This window comes from Crocuta crocuta, unplaced genomic scaffold (genome assembly GCF_008692635.1).
Source record: "Crocuta crocuta isolate KB4526 unplaced genomic scaffold, BGI_CrCroc_1.0 scaffold35, whole genome shotgun sequence".
NCBI classification, from domain to species: Eukaryota; Metazoa; Chordata; class Mammalia; order Carnivora; family Hyaenidae; genus Crocuta; species Crocuta crocuta.
This window is the reverse complement of record NW_027530625.1, coordinates 4,477,834-4,501,232: the sequence shown is the minus strand read 5'-3', so window position 1 is coordinate 4,501,232 and position 23,399 is coordinate 4,477,834. Positions and strand designations below refer to the sequence as shown.

Below are 23,399 nucleotides of genomic sequence, written 5' to 3'. Positions count from 1 at the left end.
CCGGTCACCTGGGGGGCAGAGTCATGCTAAGATCCACAGAGATACAGATGTAAGAGCCCTTATGCCATCAGCTGGCTGCAAGTCTTCACTCCAAACAAGCCGAAAAAGAGAGAGAGTGAGCGAGAGAGAGCGCACACGTGTGTGTGTTTCACCCTGGCCCGCACGTCCTGAGCCAGATGGAGCCCACTACTCTCGTGGTGCAGATGTGATGTGGAAATCAAGTCCCCTTGAGGCCCCAGAGCGCAGTGGTGTCTGGGTGCAGATTGGGACACTCGCTCCACTCCCAGGATTCATGGGCTAATGAGGGAATTGGGACCCCGTAAGTGAGAGCTTCTCATGAGCATTGGTTTGTACACCTGTTGAGTGGGGGGTTCTATTCACCTCTGGGGCCATTTGAAGAATCTGAGTGTGTGCGTTGGACCCTGAGTCTGAGTGGGGCGAGCGTACCGCCTCATCCTGCGGGGTATGCTGGCAGAGGGGCACTGGGTGGGCAGCGATGGACTCGGCACTAGCAGAGGCTGAGGGTTATGCCAAGGGAACCTCTCCAAGGTCGGGTGGGAACCAGGGTACCTGGGTGCTCCTTGCGCACACCTGGCCGGGCTTTCCCACCCCCTTACCTTTGCCTGAGCCCCTCCTTCCTCCCAGTGGCCTGTCTGCTGAAGACACACCATCATCATCATGATTATTCTGTGATTCTTGCCCTGGTTCTTTTTTTGAAAGAAGCCTTTACTGGATTCTTTTCAATCTATAAAAATTATACCTGCTAATAAAAATTTCAGTCTCTTAATCATCGTGGTTATAAGCTGGGCACTGTTATGATTAGTAGTAACATAGTAGTAACATTTAGGGAGGCCTTGAGCCATACACTTCCAGGCCCATCTTGTTCCGCTGCTCATCTAACGGCACCTGCTTGTGCCAGGCCCACCCTCCTGGGGTTTGCGGCCAGTCCTCAGAAGGATATGGACATCCCTTCCCTTCCCAGCTTGAGGCTCTGAGAGGGCCAAGTGGCTTTCGGGGCTGGGGGCTGGCGGGGTGGGGCTCCTGGGAGGCGGCTGGGAGCCTGGGGCTGGGGGGCAGGCTGTGTCTGTCCCCGCCCTGGGCCTCCTCCTGCCACAACACCGAGGCTGAGTCAGCGCAGGGGGGAGGATGGACGAGAAAATGAGGAAGGTGGCGAGGCCAGCCCACGCCCTCAGACTGCCCCATGCCAGCGTCTCTGTACCTCCCAGCCGTTCCTGAGTCTGGGACCCCCGGGGTCCTTGGGTGGGAGGGATGGTGAGCCTTGGCCTCGGCCGTGTCTCCAGAAGCCATGAGAGGAGGCGGGAAGAGCTGGTGCGGGCCGGTGTGGAGGAGAGACGAGCACCTGAGGCCTGGGGACCCGCCACAGACACTTGGGCTGGGGGTTTGAACTGTAAAATCCGTGCGGCAGCTCCAGGGAGGCAGCTACTGGAGGGTGGCCGGAAGGGAAGAAAGGGGGTGCCGAGCGACGCTTAGAGGAAGGGGCTGGGCCATGACCCCGGAGCTCAGCGGGCAGGAGGAGCATCCATGGCGGCCGCGGCTGCCCGTCCAGGTTTCCCTCCAGCAGGGGGAAGGCAGGCCGCTGGGGACCCTGTTTGGGGTTTTTTCCCCCGTGAGCCCTTTCTCCCAGGAGGGGACTGGCCCCCATCCCTCCTGGTTCTCTGAGGTCTTTCCATCCCCAGATCCTACGCCCCCTACAGCGCTGCCTTCCTGTGGCCCTGCCTCTGTACCAAGCGCGAGGTGGGTCCTTCCAGGCTGTCTTAGGATGGCTCTCAAGAATGTGCTCGGTGGGCTCCTGGGTGGCTCAGTTGGTTAAGCATCCGGCTTCGGCTCAGGTCATGATCTCAGGGTTCGTGGGTTCGAGCCCCACGTCGGGCTCTGTGTTGACAGCAAGCTCAGAGCCTGGGGTCTGTTTTGGATTCTGTGTCTCCCTCTCTCTCTCTGACCCTCCCCTGCTCACCCTGTCTCTCAAAATAAATAAAGCGTAAAAAAAAAAAAAAAAGAATGTGCTTGGGCCTGCCCTTGCCAGGAAGCCACCCTGGCACCCTGCTCCTTCCACGTGCCCCTTCCAAGTGTTCCCTCTTTAACCCTTCCTTGACCAGAGTTAGGCCGAGCGCACCCAGTTTCCTGGCACTGCCTGGGACCCTTCTTTAGTCCTTAACCCCTCGAGGAATGACGTCACCCCCACCCCTGGCCCTGGCCCGGCGGCTTCCCCAGTCCTGCGGGGCCTGGCACAGAGGAGGTGCTCAGTAACTGGCCCTTCGCTCAGCATCTGCCTGTGCCAGGCCATGGCGGGGGGAACAAAGGGGAGCCAGTGGTGTGCAGAAGGGTGCCAGGGCCACCTTCCCTGATGTGCAGTCAATCCTCAGATCCTAATCCATTTGGATCCCAAGTTGGGAGAGCAAGTTTGGGTAGTGAGAGACCCACGCTGTGATCTGTTTGGTTCTGGAATTTCAGGTAGCAAAGGGTTTCTCTGAGAACAGATCCAGGTCTATAATGTTTATTTATGTTTGAGAGGGGGGAGGGGCAGAGAGAGAGGGAGAGAGCGGATCCAAAGCGGGCTGTGCTCCGACATCAGAGAGCCAGATGCACGGCTCGAACTCATGAACGGCCAGATCATGACCTGAGCTCAAAGTTGGATGCTTAGCAGACTGAGCCACCCCAGTGCCTATTTACTTCTTGAGTTTGGACGGCGAGGCATGCCTGTAATTTGGGGTCAGGGCTGCTGCTGTCTGTCTGGGGGTGCCGAGTGCATGGGGCCTCTCCCTCTTTTCCTACTCCCGTTTTCTGTCCACCTCTGCCCATCCCTTCTCCCCTCTCCACCCTCTGCCTGGTGACTCCCCGCCCTAGTCCTCGAGCCCTCTATCCCTGGACCCTGGTCTTATAGTCGGGTGGATAACTTGTCCTCATCCCCGTGGGAGGGCGACAATGGATTTTCTCCTTGCCCCCGATCCCACCTGGCCCTTCTCAGCCCAGACACTTCAAGCCCGTCAGCTTCCTCTTTACCTTCTGTCTTGTTCAGGGTCACCTTGTTCTGGTCTTCACTTCCACAGCCTCCCCGGCTTCCTCTTCAACCCACAGCAACCCCCTTCCCCACAGTCAGGGCCTGGACACACCTCAAGGGATGATGCCTTGCCCTTCCTGTCCCAGTCCAGCCCCAGGGCCTTAGAAGGCCACCCCCTGCTTGGATGCAGTCTCTGGATTTTGCTGAGCGCATGCTGTGAGTTAGGCAGTCCTGGGTTCGAGTTCTGACACAGGACAGCAGTTTCCTGCTGGGCTTGGCTTCCTAAGGGTCAGGTGGATTCTGACCCTTCTGGAAATAATGCTCTCGACCCTTCTGGAAATAATGCTCTGAGCCTGGGCGTACCAGGGGCTGGTCAGGCCCCCAGAGCCATGGCTGAAGGACCTTCGAGATCTCGCGTGTTGGTAGAGTGCTTGTTGGGCATTTGGCTGCTTTGGGCAGAGCGGGGACAAAACCCTGGGCTGAGGCTGCATGACTTGGTGGCTGGGAGCCTGGCTCTCCAGTCCTGGGGCCGCCAGCCTCCTCCTCCTCCCTAAAATGGGGAAACGCTAGCCCTGACTCCTTAGGGTTTGATGAGGATTCTCTGGCATCTGGCACGTAAAACACGCCCACCCACTGGCTCGGATTCATGCTCAGTAAGTGGTAGCCATGATGGTGATGATGGTGATGATGGTGGTGATATATCAATATCATCGTCATCTGAGGTCCCCTTTTCTCTCTTTGGCTCCAATTCATCGCCTGCTCCCCTCACCCCTCCCTGTCCGGCCTCATCATTTTTCAAAACAATTCCCATGGTCTTTGAGAGAGTTCTGGTTTGTTTATGGCTTTTAAAAAATGGGCATTCAAAGCAAATTCCTCATTTGTTCCCCTCTTCCTCTCCCTAGATCAGAATCTGGACAGCCACGACCTCATTCCAGGCAAGGGGACCGACCACAGGCAGGGTCTCTGGAGAGGGGACCTCAGGCTGAGCTGCCTCCAGAGGGCGTAGAGGGAGTGAGCCTGCCCCAGACCTGGGGTGGGGGTGTGGCACATGCTTTCAGTAGCCAGTGCCCCCCACCCCCCTAGCTGGGCCCCAAGACTGCATCTCAAATCCACCACCCACTTGCTGCATGACTTTGTGCCAGTGACTGAACCTCTCTAGGTCTCAGCTTTTCTGGAAAATGGGAATAACACCAGCCTTACCTCACAAGGCTATTAAGAGGATTCAATGAAATGATGAGCTAGCTGGGTGTTCTTGGTACTGGGCGGGGGGTGGGGAGGGGGGTTGGTCATGTCAGCCCCTTATTTGAGAAAGGACCAATTCTTCATTTTCTTTTTCTTTTTTAATATATACTTTATTAAAAAACATTTAAAAATTTTTAGATGTTTTTATTTATTTTTGAGAAAGAGAGAGAGAGACAAAGCGTGAGCTGGGAAGGGGCAGAGAGAGAGAGGGAGGCACAGAATCTGAAGCAGGATCCAGGCTCTGAGCTGTCAGCACAGAGCCTGGTGTAGGACTCAAACCCACCAACTGTGAGATCATGACCTAAGCCGAAGTTGGACACATAACCAACTGAGCCACCCAGTCACCCCTACTGATTTTATTTTAAAAAAAGTTTTTTTATTTGAGAGAGAGAACGTGTGAGCAGGGGAGGGGCAGAGAGAGAGAGGGGGCCAGAGGATCTGAAGTGGGCTCTGTACCGAGAGCAGTTAGCCCGATGTAGGGCTCAAACTCCCTAACCATGAGATCATGATCTCATGAGCCGAGACACTCAACTGAGCGAGCCACCCAGGCACCCCAACTTACTTTTGAGAGAAAGAGTGCAGTGCATGTGCATGCATGAGAGCGGGGCGGGGCAGAGAGAGAGGGGGACAGAGGATCCACAGCGGGCTCTGCAGTGACAGCAGAGAGCTCGATGCGGGGCTCAAAGTCACGAACTGCGAGACCGTGACCCGAGTTGAAGCCGGGTGCTTGACTGACTAAACCCACCCAGGTGCCCCAGGACCGGGAATCCAAGACTGTCAGTGGTGGATCTGTCATCAAGACTGGACTCCTACTCACCCACCATTGAGGCCAGGCCAGTGTGCAGGGAACAGAGGCCCAGATGGGGGAGCAACGGCTTCTCAGGACTAGGAAGTCTCTCCCAAGGAGAAGGCCGCCTTGTTAGGAGTCACCACCCTCCCTGGGCCTCAGTTTCTTTATCTGCAAACAGGGATGGCCTGGCGGTGCCATTCCTGAGCGTCTGAGGTGTGCTGGGTGAGCTTTGGAGGCCGTGATGGTTGCCTCCTCTGCTCAGAAACTGCTTCAGCAGCGGGGAGAAGCAAATGGCCAGTGAAAGCTAAAAGGTGGTTAACTTGGTGGAGGCGTTCATTTTTGAATGTTTATTTTATTTTTTTTATTGTGGAAGGACTCATGGTTGGCAAATAATTCAAACGCTATAAACGTGAATAAAGCAGAAAATGCAATTCACTAGGCGCGCCTATTCCCACACCCTGAGGTCCCACCCAGAACGGTCATCAGGGTCAGGAGTGCTGCCTTCTGGACCTTTTCCTCCATCTCCTAGCATAAATAATTTATAGGCACAGACGGGGGTAGTTTTAAAGCAGGTAGTACTTAACACGTGATTCTGTAACTCTCTTTTCTTCACGTGGCCAAGGGTCGACACCTTCCCTCTCTGGGGGTACCCATAGGTCCCCCCCCTTCCTGTCCACGTGCACTGGCGTGGTGAGTCCGTCTCCACGCATGCGCACCTGGCCCGTTTCCGCTAATTATACTGGACCTGCCCTTCCGTGAGGGGCTGGTGGGTAATTCCCAGAGGATGAGCCCGGCATCCGGGGAACCGCACGCACCCTTAAAATTGTACGTGCAGCAGGCAGTCACCCCCCCCCGCCATGCCCAAAAGGCCGCCCCGATTTCCAGCACCCACGGCTCTGAGTTACGGTGCTTGCTTCTCCACACCCTGACTGGTCTGACCCCGGGGACGGAGGGGGAAGAGTGGAATCTTCGTTGCATCTGCTTGATGATTGGGAGGCTCAGCTGTTTCCCCTTCTCTGCTGGTTTCTTGTGTGTTCTCTTTGGCGATTTCTCTGTCTCAGTCGTCGCCCGTCTTCCCGTCTCCAAGTTCACCGCCGCGCGTCCACCGCGGGTCAGAAGCGCGGCACAGGTGAAAGCGCGGAGTCTGCGCAAACAGTTTTACGGGCAGGAATCTGGAGCTGGGCTGGCGCCCCTCCCCGGCGCAGGGCTGGGCGGCTGCCGGTACCCGTCCGGACCTCACAGGCCTGTTTGCTGTTCCCTTTCAGAGAAAACCGGGAAGATCCTGACGGCGTTCCTCCGTTTCTATGAGGACCAGTATGGCGTGGCCCTCTTCAACAGCATGCGCCACGAGATCGAGGGCACCGGGGCGCCGCAGGCCCAGCTGCTCTGGCGCAAGGTGAGAGGTGCCGAGCTGGGGTCAGGGTGGGTCCTGATGTGGCTTGAGCCAGTGGTTTCACGTCCCTGGGCCTCAGTTTACCATTGTTGCCTTGATGGTCCCTAGGGCCCTCACCTAGCTTCTGAATAGGTGTGTAACCCGGTGAGACCCGTCTGTTGGTGGGGATGGGGCTCTGGAGTCCTCTTAACAGGCCTGGGTTCAAGCCCAGCTGCTGCTCTTCAAGGCCGAGTGCCTGTGAGCAAATCACCTTGCCTCATGGAGCCTCAGTTTACTCACCTGTGAAATGGGATGAGAACACCTGCACAGGGCGGTGGTCAGGATTAAAGGTGAGAGTCCGCCGGGCGCCTGGAGCAGGGAAGGTGCCCGGGGAGCGCCGGCTGATAGGCCAGCATCCCCAGGCTTGTCATTATCCTGCTGTTAGCAGGATTATGTTTGCCCAGTAAATATTTGTCGACTGAGAGCCTGGAAAGTGTGTGGCTCCGGCCCACGGGTGAGCATGGACCGAAGGAGGCAAACAAATCCTCCTGGGGACGGGGACCCTGTGACTGGGCTCCGTGTGGGGCCGGGAGTGGGATGGGCACAGGGGAGGCGAGGGAATGTCAGAACACAGGCGGGGGTGAGTGCCTAGCTGGACGCCAGCGGTCTCAGGCCTGAGCCGGTGAGGCGAGAAGCTTCTCCGGGGGTGGTCCAGGGGGCCCTGACTCGGCCCAGGGAAACCCAGGGCTTTCTCTTTCAGTGACCTTCCTCCTCTGTCCCCTGGATGGCCAAGGGGTGGCAGAGGGAAGGGTGACCGGGAGGAAGGGTGGCAGCTCCACCTCCTCTGCAGGTGGCCTGGCCCTGGAGCGGCCAAGCAGTAGCCAGGAGGCTCCTTACCCTGGCCGCCGGCCCCTGGACAGGGTGCCCCCCCAGCTTCCCTCTGGGGAACTGGATCAGCTCCCCCCTGGCAGTGGGGTCCAAAGCGGGTCAGCCAGGCAACCCCACTGTGGGTGCTCAGGTCCTTAGTGGCTGAACTCCATGCTTGGTGGGCTCCAAAGTTGCCCTTGGTCCCCCCCCCCCCCCAGGCCTGTTGGCCTCGCCTGGGCTGCCCGGCTCAGCCTGTACGTGGGCTTCGGGGTTCCGAGACGGAGTGGCAGAAGAGGGTGGGGGTCTGGCGGGAGAGAACTCGGGGCGCGGGGGCCAGAGCCTCTTGGTAGTTGGTGGCTTGGGCGGTCCAGTCAGCCCTCAGGGTTCCGTCTCTTCACCTGACAGGTGGGTGCGTCCTCAAAGGGCCATGCTGAGGGCTCCGGGAGAGAATGAGGGGAGCAGGTGGGGTTCCTGAGGGGTGTGAGTGCACACCTGCTGGGGAGCCTCCAGCCCGTGGCCTCACCTTCCCGAGCCTCAGTTTCTCCGTGTGTGAAACGACACTCAGAACAGCCACCGCGAGCTGGGAGGGGGTGGGGATTTCGTGGGCCTTCTGAGGCCAGACGGGATTCGGATTTTGCGGAAGGGGACCGGTATGGGCCCCGCTGAGGTGGCAGAACAGAAAGAAGAGCCTGAGAAGGCCCTGGACCAGGAGGGTCAGGGTTGTTTCCTTCCTCTCCCCACCCTCCCCCAAACCCAAGTGGTGGAAAGTATGCGAGGCTGGCTCACTTGACCTGGCTTTCAGGATGTGTTACCCTGTGGTGGTTTCTCAGCAGGAGGGGGATTGGGGTGGGGGGGGGAAGATGGCTGCTGGTGACGCGGAGGGAGTTCCCCGAAAGAAGACAGGCAGGCTCGCACCACAGTCGACAGAGCCAGGGCAGGTGAGGGGCCACGCTGTCCTCACTCATCCCACAGACAGGGAGACAATAAAACATCATTTACAAGACAAACTGGGTGCCTCGGAGAGGACAGGGTGAACTCAGACTGGGGAGGGGGGCGATCTGACCTCGTCAGGGGGCCCTACAAGGGCTTCTTGGAAGAAGGGCCATCTCCCTGAGGACTTGCTAGGAGAGACCATCAGACTGCGGGAGCAGCGCCTGCAGAGGCCTCCGTGGGACCTGTCAGTGGCTTGTCCAGGATGGTGGAGGCAGGACCCCAGCCAGGTTCCGGTTTCCTGGAGGGCAGGCCAGGGGAGAGCATCACGTGACCCTTTGTGGGTAGGCCCAGAAAAGGTCGTCTGGGCCCTTGGTGTCGCGGCCACCTCCCCGCCTGGCGACAACAGACGGCACTGGTGCCCGGAGGTGTGGCCTGGACTGGGTGTCCGGTAGGCGCACACACTTTTGTGGTAGGAAAGGCCAGGTGAGCTGCTCTCGGTGGGCAGAGCTGGGTCCCGGTAACTCAAGATAGCAGCAGTGGCCTCTGGGGGCGCCTGAGTGGCTCCGTCAGTTAAGTGTCCGACATCAGCTCAGGTCATGATCTCATGAGTTCATGAGTTCAAGCCCCGAGTTGAGCTCTGTGCTGATGGCTCGGAGCCTGGAGTCTGCTTGTATTTCTGTGTCTCCCTCTCTCTGCCCCTCCCCGCTCAGGTGCGCACAGGTGCACGCGCTCTCTCTCAAAAACATTAAAAAAAAATTTTAGAAGTGGTGGTCTCTGACAGTGCTAGGCATGAGACTCACTGTGCATGAAAAAGACCCTTAGTAATGCCTTTATTTTAAGTTTATTTTGAGAGATTTATAGAGCAAGTGGGGGAGGGGCAGGGAGAGAGGGAGACAGAATCCCAAGCAGGCTCTGCGCTGTCAGCAGAGCCCGATGTGGGGCTCAAACTCACAGAACTGTGAGATCATGACCTGAGGCGAAACTAAGAGTCACTGCTTAACTGCCCAGGCGCCCCTAGTAATGCCTTTAATGTTCATAGTAGGAGAACTGAAGTAACACGTAAGAGGAGAAAAATGAAAGCACCTAAGATCCCTGAAAAGCAGGGATTTGAGGTCCCATTTTGCCACTCCGGAAAACGGCCATTGTGGTAAATCATGATAATATCTTAATAGAAATAATCCTAATTGTCATCATAATAACATCAAATGTTTTTAATAGAAATAATATAATGACAATGGTAATAGTAAAAAAAACAAACCAACCCAGAAATGATGATAAAAATGGCAGGTGTTTTGTGTGGGCGCAGCTCATCTAGATGGCAGGGCCTCATTCTGAGGGGTTATACTGATGTCCACGCCTGCGACATGCGGCGGTGGCGGGTGGTGGGTGGTGGAACGGGAACGGGGGTCTGCGCTCTAGCCACGCCCCACCCATTGACGATTCCCAGCGGCAGCGTTGGAGAGCTTCGTAGAGTCCAAAGCATTTTGCCTGGGCTGTCAGGTTCCGGTTCATTTCCGGCCGGCCTTCCAATGGAAACACGACTCTGCCATTTGAAAGTCTTAAAAATAAAACCCAAACCTGCAAGCAGCCGCTCATTTCAGGCTGCCTCAGGATCTGGGGGTGGACTTGGGGGGTAGGGGGCTGGGAAGGCCTTCCCGGATCTCCCGCTGCCCCAGAGTCGGGGGCACCTGCCTCCAAACTGGAGGCCTGCGATCTCATTAGTAAGGGTCTTACCAGGGTGTCAGGAGAGCAGTCTGCTCTTTCTTTCTAGAAAAGATGGAGATTTGAGAGCTGGGTCGAGAGGAGGTCCCTGTCTAAATATAGCCCACTGAGCATAGCTTTGTGACACGGCAGAGCCCGCTGTGTGTGCGCGGGGGGTGGGGGTGTGGGCCGTGGTAGGGGGAACCATTTTCTCTTCCTGTAAATATTTTTATCCCTTGGTAGGAAGCCATCGAGGGGTCCTATTGTTTCAGTACAATGGCCCTCATTTTCCAAGAGTGTTCTGGCATTTCCCCTTGAAGAGTAGCGGATAGGTTGCCCTAGGTTGCCCAGGAGAGGGGGCCCCTGTGAAGAGACCAGGCCTTGGGGGCGGCAGCTTGGGACCAGGGCTTACACCTGAGTCCAGCTGCAGGGAGCAGCCCCAGAAGCAGAGCGAGGAAGCGGGGAAGGGTTAGGCACTGCCAGTGATACTTTCTCCTCTTACTCCATACGATACGTGTTTAGTTTTGTAAAAGTCCCCATATCGCAGAACAGATAGAGGCTGTTGAAACTCTGCCCATCTGGGAGTAAGCCTGCTCCTTGTGGCCTCTGTATCTCCTTCCTTGAAGCTTCCCGGTGTGGGTTTGCGCAGGAAGCAAGCTCTCAGAGATGGCCACCCTTCCTCCTCCCGGAATAAGTCAGTCTGTGCCGCTGGGAGCCTGACAGACCAAGCCATCCTAACACTGGCTCCTGCGTATCCCGAGCTGAGCGGACTGCCCGTCAGGGGCTGACTGCCTGCGTGATCCTTACACGTGTCATCCTGTGCAGTACTCGGGGTACCTAGGTGAAGTCAGTGCTGTCACTGTCCTCATTTACAGCTGAGGAGACTGAGGCTCAAGGAGGTGATGGGTCAGGCCCGAAGTTGCACTGAGTCAGAGGTGGAGTCAAAGCTGGGACTTTTCAGGAAGATCTGGGCGTTTCTTTTTTTTTTTTCAATATTTTTATTTATTTCTAGGAGAGAGAGAGACAGCGTGAGCAGGGGAGGGTCAGAGAGAGAGGGAGACACAGACTCTGAAACAGGCTCCAGGCTCCGAGCTGGCAGTCAGCACAGAGCCCGACGCGGGGCTCGAACCCACGAACCGCGAGATCATGACCCAAGCGAAAGTCGGACGCTTAACCGACTAAGCCACCCGGGCGCCCCAGATCTGGGCGTTTCTAATGCCCATGTTGGTCACCAATCTGCCAGGATGCTGGTCAAACATTGAACCCTTCAAACTGAGGTCCTCTTCAGCCCCATCCAAATCCGTGGGGTCCATCTTGTCAGCCGGCAGAGCTGGGGAGGTTCTCTGGAGCCACCTTGGCCAGGTTTTTGTTACCCTGAGGGGAAACTGAGGCCCAGAGCAGGAAAGAGACTTTCCTAGGCACTTCGGCCTTTACCGTACTGGCTTGTGGAGATAAGTCCTCCAGCCGGTGCCTCGGTCCTGTGGTGGGGGGTGTGCAGGTTAGCAGCCTGCCCTGGGCTCCTGAGACCTATCCCAAGGTAGGCCTGCCTGTCTCGGGCCAGGACAGAGTGGAGACCTTGGTCCTGGCTGGGCCCTGGACACTGGTGCCTGCCCTGGGTTCAAGTCCTGGCAGCACTATGGCTCTGGCTGGACCTTGGGGAAGCCCCTTCATTGCCCTGAACCCCACTCTCCTTATCTGCCTCGTGGGTAAGATACAGCTTGTCTCAGAGGAGGACTCGGGGAGCTCGGGGGGGCGGTGATGTGCTCAGCAGGGGTGAGCACACTGTCCCCTTGTTGGGGGACCCCGTTGCCCTGCTGGGCTATTGTGGGGAGCCAGGCCTCACTCCCCCCAACCCCCCACCCCTAGGTGCCATTGGATGAGCGCATCATCTTCTCCGGGAACCTATTCCAGTACCAGGAGGACAGCAAGAAGTGGCGGAACCGCTTCAGTCTTGTGCCTCACAACTACGGGCTGGTGCTCTATGNTCCCCCTCCCCCCCAGCCTCCTTCCAAGCTGGGCTTCATGAAGCTCTCAGACCCCCCCATCCCTGCTCTTCAACAGCCACAAGAGTCTGGCCATTCCCTTCCCCTGCAACCCGCACCCCCCCCAGCTTACCCAGGGTCGTGGGCCCATCTTTCCTTCCTGATTCCTTTGTCCGCGTCACAGCCCCCACTCTGTAGTGGGTGGGTAAGCATCCTTCTGATTGTACCTTAACTTTGCCTTGGGCCCCTGGGGAGGCCCCACCTGGTTGAGCCACAGACCCAATTTCTTCTACCAAACATTTCTCCAAAGTAGCCAAAACGACAGGCCCAGAGACAGGCCCAGAATGCCCTCTGTTCAAGGAAAACCTATGTTAAAGAAACATAAACCGCAATCGGGAGCAGCCTGATCGCCCAGGGCATTGGTTCTCAAACAGATAGCTTGAATCAGAATCACCTGGAAGCCTTGCTGAACAGGTTGCTGGGCCTGTCCAGTTGGATCTAGGTCTGAGTGGCGCTGAGAATTTGCATTTCTAACAAGTTCTCAGGTGATGTTGATGGTGCTCCTGACCTAGGACCACCCTTTGCAAATCGGTGCCCTGGAGGTCCTGAGCCGTTCTGAAGAAATGTGTTGGGTAGTGACACCTAGTGGCCAGGTGCAGCATGGCAGCCCTGCTGTATGAGCTATGACCTCAGAGCCACTTCTTACCCACCCTGGTATAAGAAAGCAGTGTCAGGGCTTGTGTGGGGCTCAGAACCTAGGAATTTGGTGGACAGTTCGGGGTAATGAGCAAAGACTCTGGAGGGGGACAGACCAAGTTCAATGTCCTAGGTTGGCTGCGTGCCGGCTGTGTGAACTTGTGGCTAACAATGGTACTCACCTCTTGGATTGTGAGAATTCTATGGAAGGAGGCTTGCAGTGTCCTTAGCACGGTGCCTGGTGTGTTAGAAACAGCCAGTGGTCACTGCTGGTAGTAGGGGCAGCAGTGCTGGTCACGCTTACCATGCCTGGTGGTGAGACCCTGTGCTGGTCCTGTCGCGTGGGTCATCTCTGTGCTCACACAGCCCTGTGGGGCAGGAGCTGTTCCTTTAGACCAGGAACTAAAGCCTAGGAGGTGAGGGAGCTTAGTGTCTGCATCACACAGTGTTCAGTGGAGCCAAGATTTGAGCCCAGAGCCCGGATCCGGGTCAGTACATCATATGTTTCTTTGTTTCTTTTTTCTTCTTTTTTTTTTTTTAATGTTTATTTATCTTGAAAGAGACAGAACAAGAATGCAAGTGGGGAAGGAGCAAAAAGAGAGAGAGAGAGGGAGAGAATCCCAAGCAGGCTCTCTCCTGGTCAGTGAGGAGCCTGACTCAGGGCTCCGTCTCACGAAGCGGCAGATCATGACCTGAGCTGAAATCAAGAGTTCGTTGCTTAGCAGACTGAGCCACCCAAGTGCTCCCTACACCATGTGGGTGGGCCCCTCTTCCTCTTCTGTCTCCCTCTTCCCCATTTCCTCCCCCTCCTCTTCCCTGCTTCAGGGAGACAACACTGAGAGGGCCCTGGAGCCAGACCTGGCGACGGGAGTTAGACTTGGCCACACTGTAAACCCGAGGGACCATCCCTCTTGTCCCTTCCTCAGGCCTATGAGCGGCAGGTCCCACCGCGGGCTGTCATCAACAGTGCAGGCTACAAAATCCTCACCTCCGTGGACCAGTACCTGGAGCTCGTTGGCAACTCCTTACCAGGTAAAGGACCCCCCCATCCCAGGCCGAGATGCGTTGCTCAGGCCCAGGACATTGCCCGGGGAGAGGGCAGCCCTGATCCCAGAGTGCCGGGCTCCGTATTTGCGGAGAGAATGGCCAGGCCTCAGCGGGGAGGCTGAGAGGGGGTTTGCCTGAGGCCACCCAGTGACCTGGGACTGAACCGGTGTCGGCTCCCACCTGCGTGCCCACTCCTGAGCCTTGCCGTCACAGCGATGCAGACTGGTTCCCCCTCTCTGCCCTTCCCACCTCTCTAAGGCCTGTTAAGACCCCTGGGGAGGATGACCGAGGAGAACCTCTTTGTAAACTGTGGAGTCAGTTCTGCATTTGTGAGGAGTTATTCTAGGTGTCCCGTTTCCGCCCCACCCGGCCGGGGGCTCCCAGAAGCCTTACAGGAACACATCTGCCTCCCAGATGATCCCAGGGAAACCAGGGAGAGGCTGATGTGGGGGGCCGTGTGGGGCTTGGGAGTAGAGTGCTCCGTGTGGTTGAGGGCCCAGCGCTCCTGGATTCCAGCCCCGACTCCGGCTTTGTTTTTGTTGTGTCTTCTCCGGCAACTTGGCACTGAGAGGACTGACCTTGAGGTGTTGTGTAGACCCCTGGAGGTGCTGTGTATACCCAAGCCCCACCCTGGGACTTGGGAGCCAAGGTGCAAAGAAGAACTGTCATTGTATTATTAGTAGTGGCGAGGCCCCAGCCCAGGACCACTTATATCACCCGATCTCGAATATCCATGTGGACAAAATAGAGAAAAATATCCTTTTATTTATTTTGTCCCCCCCCCCAGCCCTCCCTTCCCCCCCTTCCCCCCCTTGGACATTTAAGCCACACTTTGGCCCGCACGCCTGAAATTTGAAGGGAAATGCAAGAAGGTGATACTCAGCCTTTGAGCCGGAGGGCTCCGACCCGGTGTTATTTGTGCTTTGGGCTCAGAGTGTATCGCCTTCCTCATGATGCAATACCAGCTCTGGGAAGTGAGTCTGCATAGACACCAGGGGGTTTAGAGGTCCCTTTAGCCAGGCTGTGGGGGATGCAGGGAACATAAAAGGATGCTGCCTTCTTGCTGACTCACTGGTCAGCCCAGAACAGGCCAGCCCTCTGTGGGCTGGAGCCAGGCCCAGGGAGCCACTGTCCGCCGGCCCCTGGCAGACACAAACTGCGGAGGGCAGCGGCTTAGGGGACCCTGTCGCCGCAGGGACCACAGCAAAATCGGGCAGTGCCCCCATCCTCAAGTGCCCCACGCAGTTCCCGCTCATCCTCTGGCACCCCTCTGCACGGCACTACTACTTCTGCATGATGACGGAAGCCGAGCAGGACAAGTGGCAGGCGGTCCTGCAGGACTGTATCCGGCACTGCAACAATGGTGAGCCGCCCTCGGGCTCTGGCGTGGTTGGGGGCGGCATGGGGCTGGGCTTCTGCGCCGAGTGGCGACACCTAGTGGCCGAATGCGGTGCGGCAACCCTGCTCTACTAGCTCTTGTAAGTTTCTGGCTCGGGGCTGTAGGAAGCCACTGGATGTTGCCCTTTAACCTTCTTCCTTGAAGAGAACCGTTCTGTGCTGCTGAGGGGGTGGGGGGAATCTTTGGGAAATTGTTCTTAGAGGGGTAGGATGATAGAGCCCTTGGGCCCTGGGTCACAGAATCACAATCCTGATTCTGCCCCTTTCTAGCAACGTGACTCGTGGAGCCTGTATAAAAAGGGGTATTAATCCCTCTCGAATCTTAGGGTGTTTGTAAGGAATCACAGTGAGAGTCCACCTGATGCTTGGTAAAGACTTATTTAAATTTATTTAATTAAAAAGCTCATATTTTATTTTTTTAAAGTTTATTTTGAGGGAGTGTGCACGTGTGTGTGTGGGAGGGGCAGAGAGAGAGAGAGAGAGAGAGAGAGAGAGAGAGAGAGAGAGAGAGAATCCCAAGCAGGCTCTGCACTGTCAGCGCAGAGCCCAGTGTGGGGTTTGATCTGTTGAACTGTGAGATCATGACCTGAGCCGGGATCAAGAGGCGGACATTTAACGAACTGAGCCACCCAGGGGCCCCTAAAAAGATTTTATTTTGAAGCAATATCTACACCCAACATGAAGCTTGAACCCACAACCCCAGGATCAAGTCACAGTCGCTCGCTGCACTGACTGAGCCAGCCAGGAACCCAGGACTTCTTTTATTGTATCATTTCTTATCTTACCCTTAACCTGTAGGGTAGCCTGGAAGTTCATGTCTTTCTTCAGGGTCTCCGTGTTCCCTTCTGTAAAGTTACGAGGTCTCCCTCGTCTCACTCATCAACATTTTTAGTGTCTGGGCCCCAAGGATGCAGCAAGGGTGCAGACTCGGTTCCTGGCCCTGTGCTTCTGGCGGGCTGTGGGGGGCGGGGGGAGACGTTAAACAGGAGGAGTAGCTGTGTGGGGTGCAGGGTGGGAGCCACCGCGGGAGCCAGGAGGGTGCGTATGCACTGGGGGGTGCTGACCCTGCGTGTGCAGAGAGGGTGGGCTTGCAGAGGCTGTGTGCGCCCTTGAGGTAAAGGTTCAGCTGAGGCCTGAAGGGTACATGGTCATTGAGTGGAGGGAGGAGGGGTGGAATAGCCTTGAGCTTGAGCGGGAAGGGCAGCCCTGAGGCAGGAACAGTCTAGAGGAGGAATTGCCTGAGGAGTGGCGGGGGGACCCGATGTGCTGGTGGCGGGGGTACTGGGCCAGGTCAGGAGGGCCCTTCAGGGCTCTCTGGAGCTTGATAAAATAGGGACAGTGCGGCACTGCTGAGGGTCTTTCTGTCCTTGGGGAAGGAATGACCTGTGCTGGGGGTTCCCAGCTGCCTCCTGGTGACCTGGGCAGGGGCGGGGGGGGGGGAGGGAGCCCCCGCCCCGCTCCTGTGGTGGTGGCTGGACAATGTGGGCACTCACGCCTGGAGGCCAGGCTGCTGCGGGCACTCGGCTCGCCCCACCCATCCTGTCGAGCCACCTCTGGTCTGGAATCTGTGAGGTGGGAGGAACCGCGTCTTCAGTCATGCCAGCCTCTGTCACCTGGGCCAGGCCCTGCCACCCACAAAAGGCCTCCTGTTCCCAGATCCCCCAGGGGGCTGCTGGGCCCGGGCTGGGCGGAGCCCACGTGGGCTCTGGCTGCCTGGCCTGGGCACTGGCCACTCCTCCCTTCTCCCCGCCCTCTCCAGGTTTCTAGGGCTAATGGCTGACCTGGCAGGGCTCCTACAGGCCAGGGTGGGGGTGGGCTCCCCATGTGCACAATGTCAGGGTGACCGGTTCGAGCTGTGTGGGATCGCTGGGAGGGCTCTGCGCGCTGGCCCCAGTCGGCACAGCGCAGAGAGCTCACCAGGGAGGCTGAGGGAAGCCCGGGGGTGTGGGTGCTGCGGGGCCCGGAGCAGGGCGGGGAAAGCAGGGCCATCCTGCGGCTGGTGTTATAGAGAAGCCTTTCCTCCACCCTGAGGACTGTGGGAAAGTTCTCTGCTTCCTCCAGCTTGGGGGCGGGGCCTGGAATTTGCGGAGCCTGGAATTGCTCACTCCCGGGGGCTGCCAGGAAGTGGGGGTGGGGAAGGAGGCCAAGCTGGGGGGACGCCAGCCCGGCCCAAGGCCCCCCTCACATCCTGCATTCCTGGAGCAGCTGGGGGTGGCAAGAGGCAGCTGGGGCACTGAGCTGAGCCCTCAGGGTGGGCCTGGGCTGCAGAGGTCAAGGCCTCTTCCTGTCTGACTGCCACCCCTCCTTAGCCTGCTGCCTGGGGCTGAGGAATGCAGTTTCCTTTCTCCAGTCTGACCCTGAGGACCCCACGGGCAGGAAGTCTCCAGGTCTGGCCAGAGTCGGCTGGTCCTAGTTGGAGCCCTAAGGCTGCCATTCCCTCCCCAGCTGTGTGTCTGTCTGTCCTCCAGACAGTAACTTGGTGTCTCTGAGCCTGTGTCCTCAGGAAACGTGGGGCTGTCTGAGGATTGGATGAGGGATGTGTGCGAGGTCTCAGCCCGGGACTAGCCTCTCGGTCGGCCGGGGCTGCCCCAACAAAGTGCCACAGACTGGGGTGGCTTAAATCACGGTTCTGGAGGCTGCAAGGCCCAAGGTCAAGGTAGCTTAGTTTTCTTCTGCGGCCTCTCTCCTTGACTTGCAGATGACTGTCTTCTCCCTGTGTCTTCACAGTCCTCCCTCTGCGTGGGCACGCTTTGCAGCCAGATTCCCTCTGCCAGGGACACCAGTCATATTGGACCCTAATGGCCTCATTTTATCTTAATTCCCTCCTTAAGGGCCCTTTCTCCAGATACAGTCACCTTCTGAAGTACTAAGGGGTTAGGTCTTTGACATAGGAATCTGGCGGGGGAGGGGGGAGGACACAGCGCAGCAGCCCTCCAACAGCCAGGCTGGGGGGAGCAGAGTGGGGGAGAGCTCAGGAGGGGGGCCCCTCTCTTATAGAAAACTCAGCAGCTCGGCCAGCAGTAGAGATGTCCTAAGGGTCTGAGGCTGCACGTGTGGCTGGTGAGAGCCAGGGCTGGGGCCCCTGCAGCCTCCTTCCTGCCACCCCAGCCTTCTGTCTCACCTTCCCGCCACCTGGAAGGTGGCCCGGCCCCGCTTACACCCCTGGCGTGTCTTCTGTAGGATGGAAATGCCCTCATGTGAGAGAGGTTGCGTGTAACTCACATTTTCTAGGCAAAGCCTGGTCTCTGGGAAACCATGCTTCTCCTGAGAGCCTGGGAGGGGGGGGGTTCCTTCCCCAGCCTCGTGGGCAGCCGCCACCTCAGGGGCTCAGGACGGCATCCCAGCTCGAACACCCCTGCTCTGCTCCAGTCACACCAGCCTGATCTCCAGTCCCTGAAACGTAGTGGGGAGACCTTCCTCCTCCCGCCCCCGTCCCGGTCCAGGGAGCGGTCACCGCGGGAAAGGGGCCGAGCCCCCCTCGGACTCTGGGGGACTCCTGNGGGAGCGGCCCCCCCCCCCCCCCCACCTCGCCGAGAGGGACTTTTTCTCTGCGGGAGTGACTCAGTCCGCAGTCATCCCCATAGTCATCACCGTGGGAGCTGCGGTTTCAGAGGTGCGGGCTGCTGGTTCCCCTTCCTGGGCTCCGGCTCTGGGGACACGGCGTCGGCGGGGGGCGTGCTGCCAGGGTGGCCGCCGCTGCCTGGCCCCTGGTGCTTAACCATATTCTTCCCCAAGTCTGATTTTGCAGCTTCCTGCCGCTTGCCTCCCCAGCCCCACCTCGTCAGCACTGGGAAGGTGGGCGTAGGCATCAGTAACGTGGTAGCAATAGCACCGCCACCAACACAGACCCAGGACTGGGGTTTTCTAGTCGGACCTGGACGCGGCAGTGAACGAGGCCGACCCGGGGCAGCAAGGGCAAGTGGGTCATTGCAGCTGCCGGGGCCTCACGGTGGATGTGTGAGGCCAGGCCAGGGCACTGTTCAGACAGAGGAAACTGAGGCCCATAGGGTTCAATGATCTGGAACAAGACTTGGCAAACTATGATGCAGGGACTAGAAATTGACCTGTTGCCTGTCTTTGTAAATCGAGTTTTCCCGGCTCCTCGTTCCCGGGTTGTCCGTGGCTCCTTCCGGGCTGGCGTGGCGGCTCTGGGGAGCTAACGGCACAGTTCATCTGGCCTGCCGAGCTGAAAATACTCGCTGGCTGACCTCTTGCAGGGGGAGTGAGCAGGCCCTCATGTAGGCGGTGAGGGGAGGGGGCAGGACTGGATGAGGACTCCCGGGTTGCTGTGGCCCCCTCTCTGCTGTGCCGGCCACCTCTCCTGGCACGGTGGGGCGCCCTCTGGGCCTGGCTCTGCCACTCAGTGGCCTGACCTCAGAGCCTGCCTGTTTGTCTGTAAAGTGGCATTAAGGCCACAGGTGGACGTGGTTGGGAAGATGTAAGAAGACGAGCGTACAGTGGAGATTGCCTCGGTGATGCTGGTGGAGGGCTGTTCTCGCTGTCGCGGTCATCACGAGTGCGACCGTTACCGTGAGGGCAGTGGAGCTGCAGGAGGGGTGTACACGTGTGTGCACGTTGTGGGTGGGGGGGGCCGTTCAGGCAGTTGGTCGGTCTTGGTGAAGGCCATGGGGCCATCCCCCAGACTCCTCCCTCCCTCCCCTCCTGAGCAGGGATCCCGGAGAACTCTAAGGTGGAGGGCCCTGCCTTCACAGACGCCATCCGCATGTACCGCCAGTCCAAGGAGCTGTATGGCACCTGGGAGATGCTGTGTGGGAACGAGGTGCAGGTGAGGAGACTGGAAGTCACCCGAAGATCTGGAGGGTAGAGCCAAGCACAGACTCTGGGCGCTCCTGGCTTGTAAGGAGCCAATGAGATCGTTTTGTGCACGGGGAGATACTTATTTTATCTGATCGCTTATGGATCACCTATCCTGAACCAGGTGCCAGGGTGCTGCTGGCCCTGAGTCTGGCTCTCTACCTAGCAGGAGAAGCAGGCATTTGACAGATAAACATACATACTTCTGTGTGCAAGTAAGGGGGAAGAGGGTGTGGTATTCGACAGAGGCTGCATGTGCAAAGGCCCTGAGGTGGGACCCCTGATGCTGAGGATCCTGTAGGTCCCTTAAGCAGGTAAGCTAGGGCCTGGCAGAATGATGCTCAGGAGAGAGGACAGTGGAGACATGGAGCCAAGGCCAAGCCCAGAGGAGGTGGGGCTGGCATGGCCAGGCCTGTGGAATGTGGAGAGGAAACTGCCAGCCGGATATGCTCTAACCCCTGCTCCGGCTTTGGCTCCTGGTCCTAGATCCTGAGCAACCTGGTGATGGAGGAGCTGGGCCCTGAGCTGAAGGCGGAGCTCGCCCCGCGGCTGAAGGGAAAACCACAGGAGCGACAGCGGCAGTGGATTCAGGTGAGTGGGTGCGTGTGGGGGCGGGGCCCTGTACCTGCCTGGCACCCTCCCTCTGACGCTGACTCCGTGGCACTGCCCACAGATCTCAGACGCCGTGTACCGCATGGTGTACGAGCAGGCCAAGGCGCGCTTCGAGGCGGTGCTGTCCAAGCTGCAGCTGGCCCGGCCCGCCATGGAGGCCGCCATCCGCACGGACATGGACCAGATCATCACCTCTAAGGAGCACCTGGCCAGCAAGATTCGGGGTAGGCAGCCACCTGCTGCGCCTTGGGCTGGGCTGGGCAGGTCGCCGCTCTGTGCCATGGAGCCATGTACTTCTCACACTAGTGACTTGATTCTACAGTCATCTGAAAAAAAATCTTAATGTTTATTTTTGAGAGAGCGCATGTACATGCGTGTGTGAGCAGGGGAGGGGCGGGGAGAGAGAGGGGGACTGAGGATTCGAAGGCTCACACTCCCAAACCATGAGATCATGACCTGAGCCGAAGTCAGATGCTTAACTGACTGAGCCACCCTGCACCCCTTCGATGGTCATTTTTAAAAACGAAGTAAAGTCTGGCCGTTGTTCTTCCTACCCCGGGAGTTGTTTCGGGGCTATTTCTGCAGACCCAGACTCGAGGGTGTAAATTTTCTCCAGGAACCTCGAGCCTTTGGCTGACCCTGGGGTTAGTATAGGCATCAGTTTAACTGTGATGATTCACTTTGATCATGTCTCACTTTTTGGGGGGTCTGTCCCCCCGACACAGTGGCTGCGTGTGGTTTCTGGGCCTGGCCCCTGCCTGAGGCCTGCTCTCTCCCAGCTCTGTTCCTCGTGAGCTGGATGGAACGCTGAGAGCTGACATTTGTCTTGGGGACAAACGGCAGTAGGCAGCAGCCGGGCAGAGGAGAGGGAGGGACGTGCAAACACACCCAGGGTGAAAATGCCTTGGTCGGAGGGAGAGTCACAGGATCGGGCCGTGCCCCCGAGCAAGCAGAGCCAGGCACACTGGCTCCGTGTGTGAAAACCCAGAGGCTCCCTGCATCTACCTGCGTGGTTTTTGTTTTGTGAAAGCAGTAGGAGAGCTAGAGAGGGGTTTCTTTCCACCTCCAGCGAAGCAGAAGGCTGACTCCTCTGGACTAGCAGTTTTCTTAGTTTCTTGCCATCAGAGTTTTATTTATTTATTTATTTATTTTGTACTTTTTTTTTTTTTAAATGTTTTATTTATTTCTAGGAGAGAGAGAGAGACAGCGTGAGCAGGGGAGGGTCAGAGAGAGGGAGTCACAGACTGAAACAGGCTCCAGGCTCTGAGCTGGCAGTCAGCACAGAGCCCGACGCGGGGCCCGAACCCACGAACTGCAAGATCATGACCTAAGCGAAAGTCGGACGCTTAACCGACTAAGCCACCCAGGCGCCCCGCCATCAGAGTTTTAGAAAGATCAGGGTCCAATCTCAGAATCTCCCCTTTTAAAAAAAAATTTTTTTTTGAGAGCCTGAGAGTGGGGGACGGGCAGAGGGAGGACAGAGGATCCGAAGCAGGCTCCAGGCTCTGTGCTGACAGCAGCGAGCCTGTTGCGGGGTTCGAACTCACAAACTGGGAGATCAGGACCTGAGCCAAAGTTGGACAGTCGACCGACTGAGTCCCCCAGGCTCCCCTCCCCTGGGTCTGATGCCTGCAGCCACGAATCACTCAGGTTGCCGATGTCACTGGTGGTTTTTGTTAAAAGCTGGGGGCTCCAGGAGGTTGGGGTTGGGCCCCGGGAGGGGCCTCAGCTCACCCACTCCTTCTGCGTGCAGCCTTCATCCTCCCCAAGGCCGAGGTGTGCGTCCGGAACCACGTCCAGCCCTACATCCCATCCATCCTGGAGGCCCTGATGGTGCCCACCAGCCAGGGCTTCACCGAGGTGCGGGACGTCTTCTTCAAAGAGGTGACCGACATGAACTTGAACGTCATCAACGAGGGCGGTGCCGACAAGCTGGGTGAGGTGAGGCCAGGTCCCTGCCCAGGGGACAGAGTGCCTGCTGGGCCTGTTCTGCCCCTGCCAGGCCCTCCTGCGACCCAGGGCATAACCTGTCACCAGAGGGGGTGCTGGACCCTGGGAGGGCTGAGGGTGGGAGGCATGGGGGGCAGCACTCAGAGAAAAGGGGGATTGCTGACCCCTCCACCCCGCCTTATAGGCCAAGTAGGTTACTGAAGCATCAAAGGATGTAACAGAAGGAAAGGGGGGGGAGGGGAGGGAGGAGGGGGGAGGGGGAGGGAAAGAGCCAGGAAGTAGAATGACTTCCGAGCCCTTTCATGGACCCCACCACTGGGACTGGCCCATCTCTCACTTCTCAGTTACCTGGTTCTCAGGGTGCACATCCTCCTACAGACCCTGTTTGGGGTACTCGGCTGTCCGCAGCCCCACGTGGTTGTCGGGTGCAGACAGAATCAATCCCATAATCTTTGCTCTCCTCTTTCACACCCGGCACTGAGGGGTTCATGGGCAGTAAGAATCCTAGAAACTGAGAATCAGAGAGGACCTTAGGAGACAGTTTCTCATGATCTCTAGTTTTGAGGCTGAGGTTCAGAGAGGGTGAGTCACTTGCCCAAGGTCATCTCGTGCCCCAGAAGTGAGGAGAGCCTCCCCTCCGGCCCCATGCTCTGGCTTTCTTGCCCAGGGTGCTCCCTGGGGGTCCGGGCCGGGAGGGTGTGGGGCTGCAGGCACGGCCCCCGCTCCGGTGGCCCCCCGCTCAGGTCCCACGTGGCCCTGCTTCCCTGCAGTACATGGAGAAGCTGTCCCAGCTGGCGTACCATCCCCTCAAGATGCAGAGCTGCTATGAGAAGATGGAGCCGCTGCGGCTTGACGGGCTGCAGCAGCGTTTCGATGTGTCCAGTACATCCGTGTTCAAGCAGCGAGCCCAGATCCACATGCGAGAGGTGGGCCCGGGAGCTCCCCCACCCCCCACCCCCCACCCCCCACTCCTAC

At 58.0% G+C, this 23,399-nt stretch overlaps 1 protein-coding gene across 1 annotated transcript in view; it reads left to right on the top strand.

Annotated features, from left to right (window-relative positions):
- The first annotated feature begins 496 nt into the window (after positions 1-496).
- The window catches only part of NIBAN2 (niban apoptosis regulator 2), a 25,620-nt gene continuing 2,717 nt past the window's right edge, over positions 497-23,399 (top strand). Inside the window, exons 1-13 of the mRNA XM_077768458.1 lie at positions 497-549; positions 1,698-1,755; positions 6,113-6,180; positions 6,294-6,447; positions 11,791-11,908; positions 12,623-12,633; positions 13,529-13,634; positions 14,845-15,012; positions 19,718-19,833; positions 20,349-20,453; positions 20,536-20,698; positions 22,228-22,415; positions 23,195-23,350. Of these exons, the coding sequence (XP_077624584.1) occupies positions 497-549; positions 1,698-1,755; positions 6,113-6,180; positions 6,294-6,447; positions 11,791-11,908; positions 12,623-12,633; positions 13,529-13,634; positions 14,845-15,012; positions 19,718-19,833; positions 20,349-20,453; positions 20,536-20,698; positions 22,228-22,415; positions 23,195-23,350 (1,464 nt within the window). The remainder of the gene's footprint in view (positions 550-1,697; positions 1,756-6,112; positions 6,181-6,293; positions 6,448-11,790; positions 11,909-12,622; positions 12,634-13,528; positions 13,635-14,844; positions 15,013-19,717; positions 19,834-20,348; positions 20,454-20,535; positions 20,699-22,227; positions 22,416-23,194; positions 23,351-23,399) is intronic.